This window comes from Periplaneta americana, chromosome 16 (assembly GCF_040183065.1).
Source record: "Periplaneta americana isolate PAMFEO1 chromosome 16, P.americana_PAMFEO1_priV1, whole genome shotgun sequence".
NCBI lineage: Eukaryota > Metazoa > Arthropoda > Insecta > Blattodea > Blattidae > Periplaneta > Periplaneta americana.
The window spans coordinates 35,188,652-35,209,435 of record NC_091132.1 but is presented as its reverse complement, the minus strand read 5'-3'; the positions used below and the strand labels follow the sequence as shown (position 1 = coordinate 35,209,435).

Sequence of the window (20,784 nt, the reverse complement as noted above, 5' to 3'; positions counted from 1 at the left end):
TCCACAAGAAATTTCTTTAATTCTTTTTTGAATTTAATCTCAGCATTTAAGTGTTTAATAGACCCGGGTAATTTATTAAATAGAAGTCTGCCGTTCTAAGAAAAACTTTTTTCAAAAAGAGAACTTTTGTGTCCAAATAGATGCAAATTAGACTTTCTTCTTGTATAGTGATTGTGAATTTGTTCATTTCTGGTAAATTTTTGGAGTTGTTTATGGACGCGAATCAAATCTCGTATAGGTAAATGCAAGGTACAGTGATAATGTTCAGAATTTTGAAATAAGATCTACAGCTTGTGTTGCTGGGAAAATTTAACATAATTCTTATGACTTTCTTTTGAATTTGAAATATTCTGGAACAATGGTTAGAGTTTCCCCAAAAAGTTATACCGTATGACAATAAAGAATTAAAATAAGCAAAATATGAAATTCTAAGTATATCTATATTCACAGATGATCTGAGGATGTAAATTGCAAAGCATATCTGAGAGAGTTTTTTTACATAAGTGTAATATTACAATATCGAAAAATATCTTCGACATCACCTATTACAACGATATTGAAATTTATTATTTTTATAAACCATTTTTGGATGTAAGTATATTTGAAAAATAAGAAATGTTAGCTGTGCTAGAAAGAATGTGTCAAGAAAGATTAATGCTGGAACAGGCCAGGAAGAGAAAAAGGAATTTTCTGGGTCACTGGCTAAGAAGAAACTGCCTACTGAGTTATACATTGGAAGGAATGATGAATGTGAGAAAAGTCTGAAGCAGAAGAAGATATCAGATGACAGATAACATTAAGATAGAGAGACATTATTATGACTTGAGGATAGAAAATGGGGGGTGACTCGTGGCCCACTGGTAGTGTGGTTTCCGGCGAGCGGGTAACCAATACTCCGGCACTTCTACAATACATAACAGTGCTAAAAATAAATGTTCAATAATTTGGACTTACCATGCTCACAGTCGTTGCTGAAAATGGCCCCTAATCTTTCACCAGTCTCATCTAATTTTTCTTCTGTAAGAACACTAATCTAAATAATGCAATTATTGGAAAGAGAGAAGTAAACAAGAAAACAAAAATGCAGATTTATAAAACTGTATATTTACCTGTACTCCTATATGGTGCTGAGACTTGGGCAATGATGGATAAGCATAAAAGTAGGGTGATAGCATCAGAAATTAAATATCTGAGAAAAGTAGTTTGGAAAACTAAGAGAGATAGAGTTAGAAATATAGATATTAGAAATGAACTACAGCAGGCACCAGTGGTAGAACAAATTGAAAGGAAACAACTGAATTGGTTTGGACATCTGGTTAGAATGGGAGATGAGAGGAAAGTGAAAGAAGTATTCGAATAAAGAGTAGAAGGTAAAAGGAGGAGGGGTAGACCAGGAATAGAATGGGAACAATACGTTAATGATGTGGTGAGGAGAAGAGGGAAGGAAATCCGGGAAATAAGAAGATTGGCATTGGACCAGGAGAGATATAAGAAATGGGTGGAGGACCCAACACTGCAAGGCACAAGGGATAGATGAAGAAGAAGAAGAAGACTATGTTTTCTGTTTTATTTTCGATTGTTCAGTGAGCCTGTTTCTTTAAATATTTTAACGAGTCTTTTAATTGTTTCGGCAGAAACTCTTTGGAAACTTTATTCGAAATTTATGTCTTGTTTTCGCTCACGACCTTCTGCCTTTTATGTACGTATTGTACATATACACACGTTCACGCAATGAGAATTTGTTGGTAGGCATTACCTAAATATACTAACTTTGTACACTTGAAGAATCAAGACTTTTATAACACGACTTGTGACTACAGCGAATGCCATATGGCGACTATGCCGCACCTCTAGCAGCCTACACATCACAGACCGCACAGGGAGTGAGCCGCCAGTAACCCACCATTTTCTCGCATCACGTCATAATAATGTCTCTGTATATGGAGACACAAAAGAAGGCGGAAAATAGGGAATACTGGTGAATGCTGGGTTTGAAGTGAAAGACCTACCCTTGGGAGAAGTTATGAATGAAAGAAATTGAAAAATGACAGGAGATTTTTAAATTCCATTGGTTGCAAGGATATGACTTTATTTTTTATGTTTAATTTTATTGAGAGAATTACGAGGATTAAATTATTTTATACTAGTATGTTGTGGATTACTTTATTGATGCTATGCTGCAGGCCATAATTGTACTGATATTAGTGCATGAATCCACCTGTGTAGCTCAGGCGGTAGCGCGTTTGCCTGCTGATCTGGAGTTGTGCTCGGGCGTGAGTTCGATAACCGCTTGGGCAGATTACTGGGTAGGATTTTTTCCGAGGTTTTCCCCAACTGTAAGGCGAATGTCGGGTAAACAGTTTGGGAATCCTAGACCTCATCTCGCCGAACTCCATTTCACGTTCACCAATTTCATGGACACTAAGCCAACTAAAATATACACGAACCATACAGTATATGTTAACTTATTACGCACTATCTCGGACGACGAATTTGCATGTAGGATATTATGAAAAAAATTCGTCTTTTTTAAGAGAAGAAATTGTACACAAATGAAAGGACAGGCAGATGGACAGGCAAATAGGCAAACACACACACAGAAGTGTGTCAAAGATAAAAGTCACTTTTCGGTACTAAAATCTCGAAGCATCTTTTATAGGCCAGAATGGTGGTGATCTGACTTACCCGACTTTCAATAGAAGTTCGGCGCACATCTTCATAGGGCACACTGATCGACATCGCAAGCGAAACAAACGAAAATATTCATCGTTCTACTTGGGTTATCTTTATGTCAAGGTCGCAGATGTTTACATCGCATGGAAACTGGTCGGATGAACTGGAGCACCAGTGACGAGTGAAATAACTTGCAAAGGACAATGCAGACGTTGCAGAGGGTTTTTCTCGGGGTACTTTTGTTCCCCTTCATCATTCCACTAACACTCTCCACCTTTCCCTCGTTTCAGTCTACAAAGTGGTCCACTTAACTCTTTCATCTCTGATAGTGTGTGAAATATTTCGTATATACACAAACCGACAATTACGAGTTAAATTACATCGAAGGGGACATCTGATGCACGTAATGTATTTTTTGTACTTGAAATAATTTTCAAGATATTAGAGTCAACTTTATTTTTTTAAATGGGAACCAACTATGTTTTGTATTGCAAATGTTGTATTGGCATTGTCTAATAACTAGAACTGTGACATCGGTATATTTGTATTAGTCTGAGGTGAACATACGACGTCTCGGACAGAATGTGTTTACCCGACATTCGCCTTACAGTTGGGGAAAACTTCGGAAAAAATCCTATCCAGTAATCTGCCCAAGCGGTTATCGAACTCACGCCCAAGCACAACTCCGGATCAGCAGGCAAACGCGCTACTGTCTGAGCTACACAGGTGGCTTCATGCACTAACATTACACATTCCGTGTTTTGTATACGATTATTGCGTGTTATAAAATTAAGACAATACAATCATTATATATAAGGGTTAATATCGGAAAGGTCTAAAATGCTGGTAAGGTTGAGAATAAATGTTGGAAATCATACTTAAATTTTCACAAATGTAGTAAAACATAAGTCTGAAAAGATGCTTTTTTTTTTAATATATTTAGAGTTCTGCATTACAGTTTTAGAATGCCGAAAACATATATGGCGTACTATTTTGTTTTTTCTATATTTAGGCCTAACTGTTATCGCATCAATTTCGTACCTTACTTTTCTTGCATGTTGTTCGCTTAGTTTCGGTTCCTGCTGCAATAAACAACAACATTCAGTTCAAAACTTTCAAATGAAAATGACTGCTGAGTGTCGGATAGTATAACCTTGTATGCGGAAAAATTGCGTTCAACATCGGCTGAGACCGAGGGTGCGTATGTAAAATATTTCATATTATCAATTTCATTTCTACATCACACAGTAATACAAAAAAACTATGGTTTCAATTCATTATGCAAAATTGCAAAAATTTTATCAGATGATAAGTGCAATTGTTATAAACTTGATGTAGATAAATTTGTGTCACAGATTCCCATCCTCTGTGTGAACAATGTAGTGTACAAACTAATAGGCACCACGAAACATTCTGCCTTCTACTTTATATTTAAAAATATAGTCATTAAATTCCGCTAAGTTCGTGCCCTGCCATTGCACAAAAAAAGCTACTGATGATAATCTTGTACCAACTTCATGAGAATAATCCGTTCAATACATAATGTAATATACACTTAAAAATAAAGTAAAAGTAATTTACTCACCCAGGGAATTTCTCTTGAAATAATCTCCTTACAGCACGAGCCGATTCTGTAAGCACGTAGGAATCATACATGAATACTTTTTGGGGAATAGAATACCTGAATTGTGTTATATTAACTTAATTAACACACTGTATTACGTCGCCTAAAGAACACGTGCTTATCCTGCAAGAGTACAACTCACACTGATGCCCGACGCAACATTCAGTGCGGTGGAGGTGGGAGGCTTAGCAGCTGGTTCCGCCACCTAGATGCAAGCCGTGAAGCGCGGGTGCACGAAGGATTGTTCACCCAGTATTATCAGGCATTACATCTCACTTGACGATATGTGCCAAAGATAAAACAATTGTTTGTATACATCTTAAGTCTTAAGTCTGGTTAGTGTAATATGTTACTAATCAGCGATGTATGCAATCGAGGGGAGAGAAGGAACTGACCACCCTACTCCATTATTTCTTGGCTTAGTTACCTCATGAGCGATGTCTTATTGATGAGGTTCCGATCAATCTTTGGGACTGTTGACTAAACAGCCATAGTTTGTTTAAGTAAAAGGAACCGAACAGTACAAACCAATTTTTAGTCAGGGTTTAGTACAGTGAAACCTATTCAAATTGGAACCTGAATAATCCGAAATCCTGTCTATTTCGGAACAATTTATTGGTTCCGGCGAAATTTGTATATATTATGTGTAATTTTTCCTGAATAAAACGGAAACTGTTCAACGCAGAAACAGAAACTGTCTGCTACTGTTCAAAATGGAAACAATATTTTGGACACACTATATTTTGAAACAGCGTGTAATTTCAAGGAATATACGAAATATGTAGGTCACTAAGATAAAAACAAGTTTTCTTTGCAAAATTCTAGAGGGTACGAGGGTGTGTTGGCCTGTCGGTCATAAATTTTATTACCCTGTTGACTAGGCAGACGAGTCCCTTCAAAGATTTTCAATGCTTCACACCCGTATACTGTCGTAGCTAAACAGAGCGCAAGTGTAGTGATTTGCAGGTAAAAAAAAAAGTTGCATCAAATGTGGCATTAACATTAAGTGATGAAGTAAAAGTTATTGAGATAAAGGAAAATTAGAAACAAAGTCTATGTGAAATAATATTGAAGTACAGTTGTGGAAAACTCAGGTGTAACACTTTAAAAAAATAAAGATCTAATGAGTGAGTGGCGTGCGGCCAATATTGGTGACACAAAAGGAACCAGAAAGCAACTGTTTATGTGAAAATAAATGAACTGTTGTGAGAGTGGGTTCTTCATGACCTTTCAAAGAACAAGCCAATTTCTGGATCTGTTCTGCAAAGCAAGCTATTGAACTGGGAAAGAAATGAAATAAACCAGACTTGAGGCTTCTAATAGATGGCTCCTAGTCTAATTAATTAATAATGTGCAGTGATATGCAGTACAGTATCAGAGTATAGTGTTAGATATTAAATATAATGAGATTAGTAAACTTTAGTAATGTTTAATGACTAATGAGTGAGTTACGATAATATTTATACAGAAAATGAGATTTTAATCAAGATGATTCACCAACGTAATAAGCGACAGAAAGCTGATTTAATGTGATGAGTGTTAAATGGAATATTTTGTACTTCTTGCAGTTTGGGACATGCCATTTTGTTTTTCAAGTATATGAATGACAAAATATTCCATTTTAATGTCACACCTGAATAATACGGAAACTTGTCCACAACGGAAAAAAAATTAGGACCATGTCACTTCCGTCTTGAACAGGTTTCACTGTAGTTGGTGTACACTAATGTTTGTGGAAATTGCAACACCAAAAAGGATACATGTGACTGAAATGAAATTGATACCACAGATTAGGGTACATAACAATATGTAAATGATTAGATTACAGAACTATACCTGATCTGTGACCGTGAGATTTCAGTATGGTTTGAAGCCTCCATGTGCTGCAATCACAGCCTCTAAGCGTTGTGGCATGGAATCAAAGAGGGCTTGGATATGTTCCTGGGGAATCACCCTCCACGCAGTTTGTATGCGAATCCACAAAAGCATCAAGAGTGAGTGCTGGAGAACCATGACGAACAAATTGTCGACCAACCATATCCTAGACATGTTCGATGGGCGACATGTCTGGCGAACGTGCAGGCCAGGGAAGCAGAAATACCCGTCGTTCTTCGAAGAAGGCTTGCTCAATCCTCGCCATATGTGGCCGAGCATTGTCCTGCTGAAATATGGCATGTGGAGTTGCCTGAAGGAGGGGCAGTACCTCGGGCTCTAAAACCTCCCTAATGTAGTGGTTGCTGTTCAGATTGCCCTGAATACGTAGGAGGCGAAATCGCATACTTTAACCAATGGCATCCCGAACTATCACACTACGCATTTGTTTGCTATGCCGCTCAACAATGCAGGCTCTCAGATTGCGTTCCCCACGGTAGCATCTAATACATATTATGCGGCCATCATTATAGGACAAGTTGAAGCAAGGCTCGTCCGAAAACACTACATTTTCCCACTCAGCATGCCAGTGACGGCGTTCACGTCCCCATTGCAGTCTGAAGCGTTAGTGGTTTCTGGACAATGGAAACTGACGCAACAGCATACGAGCCACTAGTCCAGGCCCCAAAAGACGGCGACAAACTGTTGACGCAGACAGGTCCACACCTGTTGCAGTACTCCAATGTCGACTCAACACTGTGGATGAAGCTGTACAGTCCGTCACGGCCATGTGGACAAGATGGCGGTCATCCCGTGCTGTGGTCACATTACATGGTCCAGTACCCGCTCGTCTCTGCATACGACCCTCTTCTATCCACTGGTTCCACACACGCATCACTGTCGTAGCAGCATGCCCTGTATGAGCCGAAATGTTACGGTATGATAAACCTGCTTCCCGGAGACCAACCGTTCTGCCCCATTCGAACTCACTCACGTGCTGATATTGCGCCCTTCCACGTCGACGAGGCATACCTGCACTAGCTTTCACGTTTCCACTTCGTTTGGAAGGTCTGCACTGACTGAGCAAGGCATAACACTGACCTTGCTAGTGACACAAGAGACGTCACTGTTGGGCCTTCGTGTATGCCATCTCTCTGGAAACGTAATCAATTATTATTGGTGGTACACTGTTCTACACATCTCCCGAGTTTGGAGTCGTTCGGGCCATTCTTTCTGGGTGTTACACTTTTCACAAGGTAGCTTGTCAGGATAGAAACAGTAAACACACAGAATTAAAACAACAATCACATGTTTCGTATTGATTTATTTACTTTTTACATTATAACGAATACAGTAATCGGTTAAAGTTTCGTTCGTTTTGCATCCATTGCACGTTGAGGGCTATGCAGTATTGCACACAATTAACTGCATGTTAACATATGGCAATAACAGGTTAGGATGTTTGTGGTCTTGTCATTTTTCATCTCACAATGGAATTACTATTCTTCAAAAGACATGGTCATCTTTACGCTTTACCACAGTGCAATACCATCGAGGTAATACTAACAGTAAGAGGGCTTACAGCTGAGGTGTGCTGGCTTAGAAACTTTTATGTGATAATTGCTTGGTCCATTTACGTTTGTTTGAAGTCGAGACGTGAACACAAATATAATGGGCTATCAAAGCTTATTTTGATGAACTGGGGCATGGTATTTCGGAAGACATTGAAACTTCTCTAAAAATATAATATACAGTTTCAATTAACACAGAAAAGTTGAAGAAGTTGCTTATATAACAAATTTAACATATCATTTGTAATACAAGTATTAAAAACCGAGCGAGGTGTCTCAGACGGTATCACTTGAGATTTGCATTTGGGAGGTTCTGGGTTTGATCCCTGGTGCGACCAAGCTGGTCGAGGTTTTTTGCGTGGTTTCCCCTCGGCTGAATATAACTAATTTTCAGTTAAATAAAGACGAATGCCGGATTGCATCCCAATTACTACGGAACAATAGATGTAATATCACAGTTCATTCCCAACAGTAAACTACGGACAGTTGCGATATGGCCTAGAAGTTATTGCGACTATAAATAAGTAAATATAAAAAGTGTTAAAAGTGTAATAAAGATACAATAATTTATTTAATGTAAAAGGTGTTTTGTACCGTGCCAAAATGCCGTAAATTATAATATTAACAAAGAGGCAATAACGATACTACATTATTAAATTAAAGTTTTTTTTATTCCACTGGAGAGAAAAAAAACCACAACCAATTCATGCTATAGCTGCAAAATATTAAGACACATTGTGGTCGCCTAATTGTTGTACTTACCATGTCAATATAGCACTTTAAAAAAAATTCATACCTTACGTGCTTCGATGCGTTTGAAAGAATAAATTACATTACGCGTATCTTTGAAGGATGAAAATATAAAATAAAGCAATTGGAAAAGATGATCAATGGTAGTTAAAACATCACACACTGTTAAATGTGGTTTGGGACTTTCACGGTGTTGAACTTGGGGCATAATTTTTGGGTTTTTGCACCTTGTTAGTGACGCAGAAACACCCGGCATTTCAGAACTATGAATTGGCTTCATTATCAAAGAAGGCAGAGAGAAGAAAATCTGTCTGATGGAGTTATTTTCCAGTATTTGTAATCAGTGGCGGAGCGTGAAAGTATAAAAAGTGTTAGCACTCACATTATCTCTGGCTGTTATCAGTATCACAATTTTAGTGAATATTTGTGATATAATTGATCTCTTGAATACCTTTCTGCATTGAAATATCGTATACAACTTTCTTTTTCTTTAATTAAATTGTTTAGGGATGGTGCGTATCTACCTTTTACAATATATCTTTCTTCGAATTGTAATTTATACTATCAAATGATTGTTTTATTAATTGTTCTATGATACAATCGCACTCACAAACTGTTTTGATTTATTTCACTATACTAATAATGCCAATTTTGACCTCACATAAGTGTTTACGAAATTGCTAACATGTTCACTTCACACTCACAGCTTTCACTCAGGGTCAAGGGAAGGGCGGAGAGGAAATGCACGCGCACAGCACCAGTTGCTGGTTCCTCCGTTAGCAAAAGAGAGAACGCTAACAAGGACATAGAAATATTCATACGTAACGAAAACCGACCGTTGTAGTTTACATTTTGCGGCCTAACCAAAAAATGATGTTTACATTTTTATTAACAGGAACAAGAAATAACTATAAAATATAACTTGTTTCAGCTAAAATAATTTTTAACAAAGTAACTTTCAAAGTGTTAGCACGCTAACATGAATGCACTGCCACTGTTTGTAATGGATTCAACAGAGATCACCTCTCCCCTCCTTCCCCGATGATGGACACAACATGTAGCTCCGAAACATCGGATATTTCTGCATTGTTAACAGCAAAGAGGAATCGGTAATCTGCAGTTGTACATTACGTTCGTAATGTAGAAGTTAAATTACACTTGTAAACATTGTAAGTTAATATAATAAAGATTAATGAGCAGTTTTTGTACCATCAGAGTAAACCCACAGCAAGCACACCTCTGGCTGTCATTGCGGAACAATAAAAATCATTGGGAATTCGCTGCAACACATGAATAATCAAACCATTCTTGCACTCTCTCCAATATACCACAAACTAAATAAATTAAAAACAAAACAGTGGGCTTGAGATCAAATCTCTGTGTGCTAAAAGAACGGAACTTTGTATAGAAAAAAATATGCAAATGTTCATTGCACGATTTAAAGTTTTAAAATACTGTACCTGATAGTATTGCTAAAACATGAATGGGGGCAAGAAGATCACAACGTTGAGTGTTTTGTTTTAGGAAGAGCTAGAATGTTGTGAACAGTTCTTCTTGGATGCTATGGGACCTGACGAGAGACTTGGGTCCACCAAATGCTCCCGTCAGCGATTCAGACTTAGTGGCTTCTTGGGCACGCTGTGAGTGGTATGCCTCCGAGAAGTCCTGAGACAAACAAGGCAGTCATGGCGATGTATTGCTTGGTGCTCAATAAGGTTTTTAAATTATTTACTACATCTTTCTTATGTCAGAGACTGTGATAGATTGAGTGCGAATTGTAGGATTGAATGAAGAGGATTTTCCCCTAGTGCAGAAATATTACCTTTTTACTGATATATTGCTTATCAGGTCACAGACAGGGATTATATTTCCATCCCAATGAAATTCTCTTAGAGTTTGTGGATATGTAGCCTACAGTTCTAGAAAAAAAATGGCCTGTCTGCATTTCCTAAGTTCCAGATTCAACGCAATGTACATGCTCAGTGCTCAAAAGCAGTGGTACAAACGAGATCGCTTTAGCAGTTACTGAAATTCATTTTACTTTGATTGTTGTCGTAGCCCAAAAGACGTTTTGAAAGATGTGATGAAAATTGATCTATTCCTAATAGTAGATAAGAATTTATAAATCTTGCAGTAAAATTGAATGATGGTAAACGAAATTAATCTACATAATTAATTTTAAAAATTCTCTCTCTCTCTCTCTCTCTCTTGAACAGTATCCAAAGACTATGAGCAAGCAGACTAGCACAAAACTTATTATGAACTGTCATAATCAGTGTTGTCGTATTGTGTCGTATTTCTTTAATAATGGTACTTAGGCATTAATTGTATCTTATTTTAAGATTAATTTAGTACGTTTTGGATTAGTTGTGAAATACCTTTCTGTAATATTATAAAAACAATATTGGGTTGAAAATCGTTGCTAAATCGCAGTGTTAAAAGCTTTAAATAAGTATCTACTTGGGGTGTACTATAAGCAGTAACATAAGTTGCTACCAGAAAGTCAAAAATAGAATAGCAATGGGAAAGGAAGCTTTTAATAGAAAAAGAAGCTTCTTGTACGGACCTCTGGAGAAATAACTAGGAAAGAAACTAGTGAAGTGCTTTATGTGGAGTATGGCATCGTATGGGGCAGAAACATGGACATTACGACGAAGTGAAGAGAAGCGAATAGAAGCATATGAAATGTGAATATAAAGAAGAATGGGGCGTGTGAAATGGACAGATAGAATAAGAAATGAAGCTGTGTTGGAAATAGAGGGTGAAGAAAGAATGATACTGAAACTGATCAGAAAGAGAAAAAAGAATTGGTTGGGTCACTGCCTGAGAAGAAACTGCCTACTGAAGGATACACTAGAAGGAATGGTAAATGGGAGAAGAGTTCAGAGCAGAAGAAGATATCAGATGATAGACGACATTAAGATATGGATCGTATGTGGAGAAAAAGAGGAAGGCAGAAAATAGGAACGACTGAAGAAAGCTGGGTTTGCAGTGAAAGACCTGCTCTTGGGCAGAACACTAATGAATGAATTGTGCTCTGTAAGGAGCTTCAAGAGTCGGCCATGTGTTGTTTCTGTGAGTGCACATTTTCGGACACATTATTATTATTATTATTATTATTATTATTATTATTATTATTATTATTATAACAACTTAGTAAATAACTAAATAACTCATCTTTTGCATGACTACATATTTTCAGTCTTTGCGCTCCTTTTATGTGTGTCTGACATATATAAGGGTCAGCATTACGTATTCGTAACAGAAAATCTGTATTTTGGTTAACATTTTTAACCGGAGTTCATAAATGTTTCCCTTTCAAAGAATGTTAATGTATATATCTGTGGTCGGGAGTCAATTTTTTGTGAAAATGAGATTTTTATATATTCTGAAAGCAGAAACAATTCTCTACAATCTGGTAAAACGTTTGAAGTCAATAAAGACTTCTGATTGGATTTATTGAGCGTCACCAAATGTCCTAAGTACTTTTTGAATCGAGCACACACAGAATAAAGGACTTAAGAATATTTAATACTTTATTCCTTACAAACATAACATGTTTACTTTCCATACTTCCCTATTAAAAAGGTCTAACTTGTATTTTAGCTATTTTATCACATACTGATGCCCTTTCCTTTTAAAACTTTAGGCACCAGGTAAAGAGTCGTATATTGTTTAACATCTATTTTGTTATTCCTTATAATTTACATTTCCAATTAATTTTGACATGAAAAAGGTCTTATGTTTAAATAGTCTCTTCTTCTCAGTTTGGGTTGCAGTCTCAAAAAGGCTTAAGTGCGGCTATTTTTGGAAATAATCAAGAAAATTGTTAAATGAGCAACATTACTTATTTCAGAAGAAATATAAACAAATAATATCCAGGAAAACCTCTTAATTAAAAGAACTCTATAATTGACACCAATTTCAATCTTTCTACTGCTATAAAATTTTTACTTAAGACTTTTTTCCTCTCGGCCACAGATGTCTAATTTGCTTTGCTTTCCGTGGTGTGACACTCCATGAAGGCTCAAGACCGACCAGCCAACTGCTGGCCTCATGTCCAGATGCCTAAGCAGAGGTGAACGCTCATCCTACCAGTACGATGGTAACATGATGTCAACACAATGATTCACATCACCCGCTATAGCAGGTTTACGAAACCAGATTTCGCTACTCACTGTAGCCCCACAAATTTATCACGACACTGGTCGAGATTTCTTTCCCGATCAGGACTCGAACCAGTGTTCATACCATATCCCTAGTCCAAGGTGTGACACCTTAGACTACGCAACTACAGGATGTATATATCTATTGATAAGGAATTAACAACGAAATCATTATTCTCCTTGTTTCAGAAAGAGAGAAAGAGGGAAGGAAAACTAAGTATTTGTTGTTTTTTTCTGTTTATTAACAATCTTACCTTAAGCCTGTTTCCTAAGAACACAGCTCGCTCTCTCTTCTTGATCATGAACTCTGTTGGCAGCAGCCATCTGTGCTCATGGCTTTCTTCAGCGGTTGGGCGTTTGCTACAAGAAAAGGAACTATAGTGAAACAACAGTTCTGATCTTACTAACTAAACGAACAGACATCCAGCTTTACATTACAATCATTTGTTCTATACAAAGTTACTGGCCCTCCTTCATTCTTCTGTTTCTATCTAATCCTTGCCCTTTTCCCTCAGTGAGGGCTATCTAACTGAAGGCCACTTTGAGGGGTACTTTTAGTATCTGGATGGGCTTATGAGATTCTTATTATAATTTTTTTTAATATCTTACTGTGGGTTATACTGGCAATTAAAAATAATTTCAAATCAAAGAAAAAGCTATTGATCCTTTGCGTGTTTGTTTTTAAATAATGTGTTTAATCTGTAACTACAGTCAGTGTATTGTTATTAGTACCTCTTTGTTGTTACCTATTGCTTTAAAAGGAATGTGTTTAACTTGTAATTTTAAGTGAATTTTTCTACTATTCCTTTACTGTTTACATTTGTTTTTAAATCTTTTGTATTGCCCCTACTATTATATATTGTCCTTCAAGAATTTTGTTATTCATTAGATGTAAGTCATTTCTTGTCTTATTATTTTAATTATTATACTTGTTCCTGAATCACGTATGTAACTTGTAACCGTAAATCATTGCTTGTAATATTCCTTTATTACTCTTAACTGTTACATTGTTCATGAATTAAGTATTAATTTGAAAGTGAAAGTCAAACTTTGTTATATTAATCTACTATTGATTATCTTTTTAGGTCGTGTATTTACTCTGAAACGGTTAGACATTCTTGTATATCTTTTGCATTGATTATTCCTCAAACATCTCATTAATCTTTAACAGGATCCATTTTTCATTATGGTGCATTCTTCTACATAATTCATGTGAATTGAGGGGCTTAGAACAAAAAGCAGGTAAGTGACGGAAACCTAGTTTTGAGGAAATTACAGTAAAGTTCTACATGCAATGGAACATTATACACTAGTTTGGTGAAATGATGCCCATATAGCAGCACTGCACAGTGTGATCACTTATCTGATTTTATCCCAAAGAAACATCCTTTTGGGCTATCACAACACGCACTTACCTCATTTTTTTTAATAATGTCACTTACCTGCTTTTTGTTCTAAGCTCCTCAATTGTAACTGTGACCACTATTTTATATTATAACTTTACTATTGTTTATTGGTTATAAAATATGTATTTTGATGCCAACTATAACGCTAATATACCTCAGGGTGAAATAGGGTTTATTAAATTGGATAATAAAAAAAACGAAAGAAAACATACCTACATATATATATATATATATATATATATATATATATACACATATATTATATATGAGGGGCTTAGAACAAAAAGCAGGTAAGTGATATTATTAAAAAAAATGAGGTAAGTGCGTGTTGTGATAGCCCAAAAGGATGTTTCTTTGGGATAAAATCAGGGAAGTGATCACACTGTGCAGTGCTGCTATATGGGCATCATTTCACCAAACTAGTGTATAATATTCCATTGCATGTAGAACTTTCACTGTAATTTTCGCAAAACTAGGTTTCTGTCACTTACCTGCTTTTTGTTCTAAGCCCCTCATCTTGCTCGTCTTGCACTTCCATAATTTCTTTTATTCGTCTATTTCTTAGTTTTTTCCATTTTAGATTTCCCAGCTGATATTCTTAGGACGTCCATTTTTGTTTCCCTAGTTGAAATTTGCCAAACTTCAGCTCCATAAGTTAGGATACTTTGGACTACTATTTGTAATTCTCTATTTTTGTAATATTTTTGCTCTTTTATAAAGAATTAATACTAGAAAAAATCGTTACGATTTTTGTTTAAATCGTTATTTTGTTCTGTATTTTTGCACAATATTAGTCTTTCCAGAGGTAAAAGGTTGTCGAATCATGATGCCATGTACTTGGACACAGAATGAAAAGTGTTCAGTTCATGAGATCGCCAACTTTACCTCTTAAGTGTCCTCTGGATCCAGATAATTGTCACGTTTGTACTTTACTTTCACACTCACATAATTAACAGATTATTCTTGATGATTATTTACAACGTACCTCGGGGCCCTCTTGAAGACCAGCATGAGGAATCTCGTTGCCTCCTGCGTCAGCTCTTTGTACAGGTGCTCAAACCTGTAACGGACAAATGACACATTTTGCCGCGTCTCTTCGCTGTCAGCTCCTCGGAAGGGCGACACACCCGATAGCAGGATGTATGTCACAACGCCCAAGCTCCAGATGTCAGTCTGTGGGAAGGCAGGCTCGTTGTTCAGCACCTCCGGAGCTGCAGCAAAGGTTTTGTCACATTGAAAATTACAGAGAAAAAAAAAAAAAGAACCAAACAAAGAAATGCAATGTAAATAAATAAGGTATGGCCAGAGAGAGACAATAATAAGAATGTACAGAAAAAAATTTTCTCAGTGTGAGTACTACATTGCTCAACTTCAATCAAAATGTCTCCTTTCAGAAGCAAAGCTCCTTACTTACTGGCTTTTAAGGAACCCGCAGGTTCATTGCCGCCCTCACATAAGCCCGCCATTGGTCCCTATCCTGAGCAAAATTAATCCATTCTCTATCATCATATCCCACCTCCCTCAAATCCACTTTAATATTATCTTCCCATCTACGTCTCGGCCTCCCTAAAGGTCTTTTTCTCTCCGGCCTCCCAACTAACACTCTATATGCATTTCTGGATTCGCCCATATGTGCTACATACCCTGCCCATCTCAAACGTCTGGATTTAATGTTCCTAATTATGTCAGGTGAAGAATACAATGCATGCAGTTCTGTGTTATGTAACTTTCTCCATTCTCCTGTAACTTCATCCCTCTTAGCCCCAAATATTTCCCTAAGCACCTTATTCTCAAACACCCTTAATCTTTGTTCCTCTCTCAAAGTGAGAGTCCAAGTTTCACAACCATACAGAATTTCCCATATTTATTCTGTGTTTAATTTCCTCCCGAGTATCATTTATATTTGTTACTGTTGCTCCCAGATATTTGAACTTCTCCACCTCTTCAAAAGATAAATTTCCAATTTTTATATTTCCATTTCGTACAATATTCTGGTCACGAGACATAATCATATACTTTGTCTTTTCGGAATTTACTTCCAAACCTATCTCTTTACTTGCTTCCAGTAAAATTCCCGTGTTTTCCCTAATCGTTTGTGGATTTTTTCCTAACATATTCAAGTCATCCGCATAGACAAGCAGCTGATGTAACCCGTTCAATTCCAAACCCTCTCTGTTATCCTGGACTTTCCTAATGGCATACTCTAGAGCAAAGTTAAGAAGTAAAGGTGATAGTGCATCTGCTTGCTTTAGCCCACAGTGAATTGGAAACGCATCTGACAGAAACTGACCTATACGAACTCTGCTGTACTTTTCACTGAGACACATTTTAATTAATCGAACTAGTTTCTTGGGAATACCAAATTCAATAAGAATATTATATAAAACTTCTCTCTTAACCGAGTCATATGCCTTTTTGAAATCTATGAATAACTGATGCACTGTACCCTTATACTCCCATTTTTTCTCCATTATCTGTCGAATACAAAATATCTGGTCAATAGTTGATCTATTACTCCTAAATCTCCTAGATTTTTTTAACCGGATATTTAAAAATGTTGTATCAACTGTTAGTGATAGCAAGATGAGACTGAGAATTTGCCATTCAACTGTAAGAAAAGTGTACACAAACCCTGATATTCCGTCTCTCCCACTTTGTCGACAATAGTGCCGAGCTTGCTGACTCGCTGTGCAGAGCCGAAGTCGACCAGTTTGACTTGCACGCTGCGCACGGACGCCATCACTATGTTGTCAGGTTGGAGGTTCAGATGACAGTAGCCACGCCAGTGCAAGTATTGCAATGCATCCAGAACCTGCACATGTAACAACGCGCTGATACACACTAATCACTTAAAAGAGAAGTGCTGTGTTGTAGTGTTGGTAGTAATAGTGGTGTTTACGGTGCTGAAGATTGCAGTAGTAATCTAATGTATTTGTCACTATTATAATGAAAGGGAATACAGCAATGGATAAGTCGGGGGAACTGTCTCTATACCAGCAGAGATGATTGGCTACCTAGAAAACAGTGTACCGGTATAAAATACTTGTTAAAAAGGATTTTATTTTGTTTGCAGGATTGCTCCACAAGGCCTGCGGCCTCATTTCTCGAAATATCCATGGTCATAAAATAAAATGTTATTTTTTTACACTTGTACCGTAAATAACTACTAAATACCAGAGACTTGATGTGACATAAGACTCATAGTTTTACTTTTCTTTTGGCAGAAGCTGTATATTAAATATATTTGGTACAATAATGCATCGTAATTATCAGAGGCTAGTCTGATAACCACTAGACCACTGAGGACCAATTTACATAAATAATGACAATTATATTTAAATTAATAATAATAATAATCCGTGGCGCTACAGCCCGTGAAGGGCCTAGACCGACCAGCCAGCTGCTGGCCTCACGCCCACATGCCGAAGCAGAGATGGACGATCATCCAACCAGAATGGAGGTATCGTGTGGTTAGCACGATGATCCCCCCAGCCGTTATAGCTGGTATTCGCAACCGGATTTCGCTACCTATCGTACCTCCCCAAGTGCATCACGATGCTGGGTGGGCACCGGTCCCATACACTGGCCGAAATTTCATGAGAAAATTTCTTCCCCCATGAGGAATCAAACCAGCGCGCATTCCGTAATGCAAGTCCTAGGCGGGATGATCTTTAAATTACTCAGTTTAAATTATTATCAATATTTAACGAATCATGTTATTTTAGAATACAGGTTAGGTACTGTTATTTTATACTTCATTCAATTCTCTGTTTATCGTTACCACAAGATTACATCACAGCCAGACAGAGAGACAATCGGATGCAAACACAATAATTGTGAACATAGTGGAAATGTGTCAAAAGGATCTTGAAATGTGTGGTAATACTGATATTTTAAAATAAATTTTCTTCACTATTACTATGATGTCAATAGAGTAATAAGTGTTCCATCTATCCTCAGACCTGAGTGACGACGGCAGCCACCATCTGCTCTGTGTACTCGTGCCTGCTGGAGAAGTAGGTGACTACGTCGGCTCCCTGCAGTTTCTCCTGCACCAGTACAGCAGCAGGTGAACCTGCACATACCGGTATGTATTATTACACTATATATTTATAATTTACCATAGTTCTTAGATACTGTACAATACAATTTCTAAAATATTTAAAAAAGCTGTTTTGAGATACAAACATTTTTATTTTCACTTTTCCTTTAACAATCAGAATTCTAGTTTACATACAAATGTGAATGAAAATAACATAGATTAGGACACTGTTTATTCACATGATCATGCTTTCCTATAGCTTCTAAGTAGCCTACCGGAAAGTGTAGGTAGCAGGAAATTGCCATTTTGAAGTTGTCATGTTCTCAGCAAACATCACAGAATTGCTATAGGCTGCGTTCAGCCGGGACAGCACTGAGGTAGTGCTGAAATAGCGACAGCACTGAACACCTTGCTGGCAACAGCACTGAAATAGCGGGCGCCATTTTTCGTAGCAAAATTTTTTTCGCTGCAAGCCTGCTGCTAGCCAGCGAAAGTGGAGGGGGTAGGCAACAGCCAATGGTATCATATATTCCGGAGTAGACGGAACAATAGCAGCGTGTTTCTTTGTAAACATAGCGGACATTTTGCAATGGTCGTTCAGGAACTCACAGCTGCTGTAACTCGGCAAAAATGAATAGCTGAATTAGCGCTGTCCCGGCTGAACGCAGCCATAGTTTCGAGTACCAGTAACTGCAAACTTATTTCTATACCTACTGTCTCACATTATTAAAGGAATATGTATTATTACATTCAGCCTACTTTAATTATCATCAATAACCTGTAATCATTATGACTTTTGGTCCACCATTGTGCAGTAACAGTTAGCACGCCTGACCGGGAAACTAGCGGACCAGAGTTCAAAACCTGGTTGGAACAAGTTACCTGATTGAGTTTTTTCCGGAGTTTTCCCTCAACACATGAAGAGCAAATGTTGGGTAACTTTCAGTGCTGGACCTTGGACTCGTTTAGCTTTCATTGTCAGTGGTGAAGCTAAGGCGTAAATAATGGTAGGCTGAAAAATCTGCTTACTTTATATCTTTTTATACAGAAGATGTTTATCACCTTTCCTATCAAACATTTTCGTGACACAAACCCCAGAAGAAGATGATGACCACTTAGATGCTCTACTGAAAAATCGTCTCTATTGACTGTCACCGATATTTGCCTGTAGTCTTGCACAATCAATTTTAAACTCAGAAACCAAAATAACAACACAAAATAAAACCACAATTTCACTCTGTGTGTGGTGTTTACCTGATGGTTTGTAAGCTGCAAGAAGAGATGCTATTCTTTCATGCCTGAAGGAACGCAGTACTTCAAATTCTCTATTGACCAGAGCTTCAGTTTCAGGTTTCAGTTCAAGTATTTTTGCTACTATCACTCTGTCTGACGCCTTTTCAATTCCTTTCACAACCACTGAGAAGCGTCCACTGAAATAACAAGAATATTATCCCTTTGTAAGTATAACATCCTGAACCAGAATTATCATAGTAAAGTATAATGTCACACATTCTTTTTCTCACCCCCTGTTCCTCTTATTTCCTCTTAGTTACAGAATCACCAAAGGGAAGGTTTGTCATTTTTGAGTACCTACCGTATTTCAATAATTTCATTGCTATTCTTGCTTCTTTCTTTCTCTTTATATTATTGTGAATATGAAAGAATTTTATCTCTAATTTCTTTTCTTTGAAACATATCTTATATATTGATTACTTCATATCGAAATTACTATTAATTAAACAGTTGTGTTACTTTAAATATTATAGAAAATGTAGTTCAAATCTTTTAAGTATGAGGAACTATACGAGAAGTATTACAATCCTTTACAACCCAATGCTGAAATTATAAAGTAAAATAGATATACCTTATAAATAATTGGAGATCCCATGTACAGTCAATGAAAATTTCTAGGTTGCCACATAATTTAAAAAAAATGTAAACCAATTGGTAAAAGAAAAGTTTAATTGAAAAAGTAACTCAGATACAGTATTTTATTTAAGCAGCCATAACAAAATTTCAAGTTTTGGGGCTTTATGATGTTGGACAAACATGTTTAAGTAAAGATTATTTGTTGCCTTCGCTTCTGGCTGTCAAAATACCGTTATTATTAAAAAAATATACAGTGAAACCTCTCATTTACGGGCATCGAAGGGACGTAACAATCTGTCCGCATCTGGGAGGTGTCCTTTATTGGGAGGGAGGCTCCCCAATCTAACAGTAAATTTATAATATGCATTATGTATCCCTTCACGCTTTAAATGAAATGTATTACTGTATTTTAATTCTAAATGCAGTCTACTGTATTACAGTAAATTCTATACAACTTCGAACTACAGTAGATAAGACCGAAAAAGGAAAATAAAGTACTGTGCCATGCAATTTTATTCTACAGTTATGCAATACTGTAATTTACAGTTTTAAACTTAACCTTTACGTTCAGGTGCCATGTCTCTCAAAACAGAACAACTGACTGAAGTGAAGAGAATAATCCTACTAACCCTATCATGTGTCGAATACAATTTCACGATCGCGGAAACCTTGGACCCGTCAGACAAGTTAAATTTTGTGACTTTGCTTATCCTCCTGCTTCCAGCTAACAAGAGGTAGCCGGCTGGGCTAGTGGTAGCCTACGAGACCCTTATCGTCTTCTTTCATGTTAAGGCATTTTTGTACAGTTCTC

The 20,784-nt window shown here is 37.0% G+C and overlaps 2 protein-coding genes across 7 annotated transcripts in view; both read right to left on the bottom strand.

Moving 5' to 3' along the window:
- LOC138691207 (juvenile hormone esterase-like) overlaps positions 1-2,792 on the bottom strand; it is a 29,022-nt gene extending 26,230 nt beyond the window's left edge. The window contains exon 1 of the mRNA XM_069813006.1: positions 2,686-2,792. Coding sequence (XP_069669107.1) covers positions 2,686-2,720 — 35 coding nt within the window. The 5' untranslated portion in view covers positions 2,721-2,792. The remainder of the gene's footprint in view (positions 1-2,685) is intronic.
- Positions 2,793-7,476: 4,684 nt separating this feature from the next.
- Obsc (Obscurin) overlaps positions 7,477-20,784 on the bottom strand; it is a 439,567-nt gene continuing 426,259 nt past the window's right edge. For all 6 annotated transcript variants that reach the window (XM_069813004.1, XM_069813001.1, XM_069812999.1 and 3 more), the window contains 6 exons: positions 19,359-19,534; positions 18,025-18,137; positions 16,694-16,874; positions 15,048-15,273; positions 12,911-13,016; positions 7,477-10,155 (listed from right to left, as the gene is read on the bottom strand). In XM_069813004.1, coding sequence (XP_069669105.1) covers positions 10,021-10,155; positions 12,911-13,016; positions 15,048-15,273; positions 16,694-16,874; positions 18,025-18,137; positions 19,359-19,534 — 937 coding nt within the window. In that variant the 3' untranslated portion in view covers positions 7,477-10,020. The remainder of the gene's footprint in view (positions 10,156-12,910; positions 13,017-15,047; positions 15,274-16,693; positions 16,875-18,024; positions 18,138-19,358; positions 19,535-20,784) is intronic.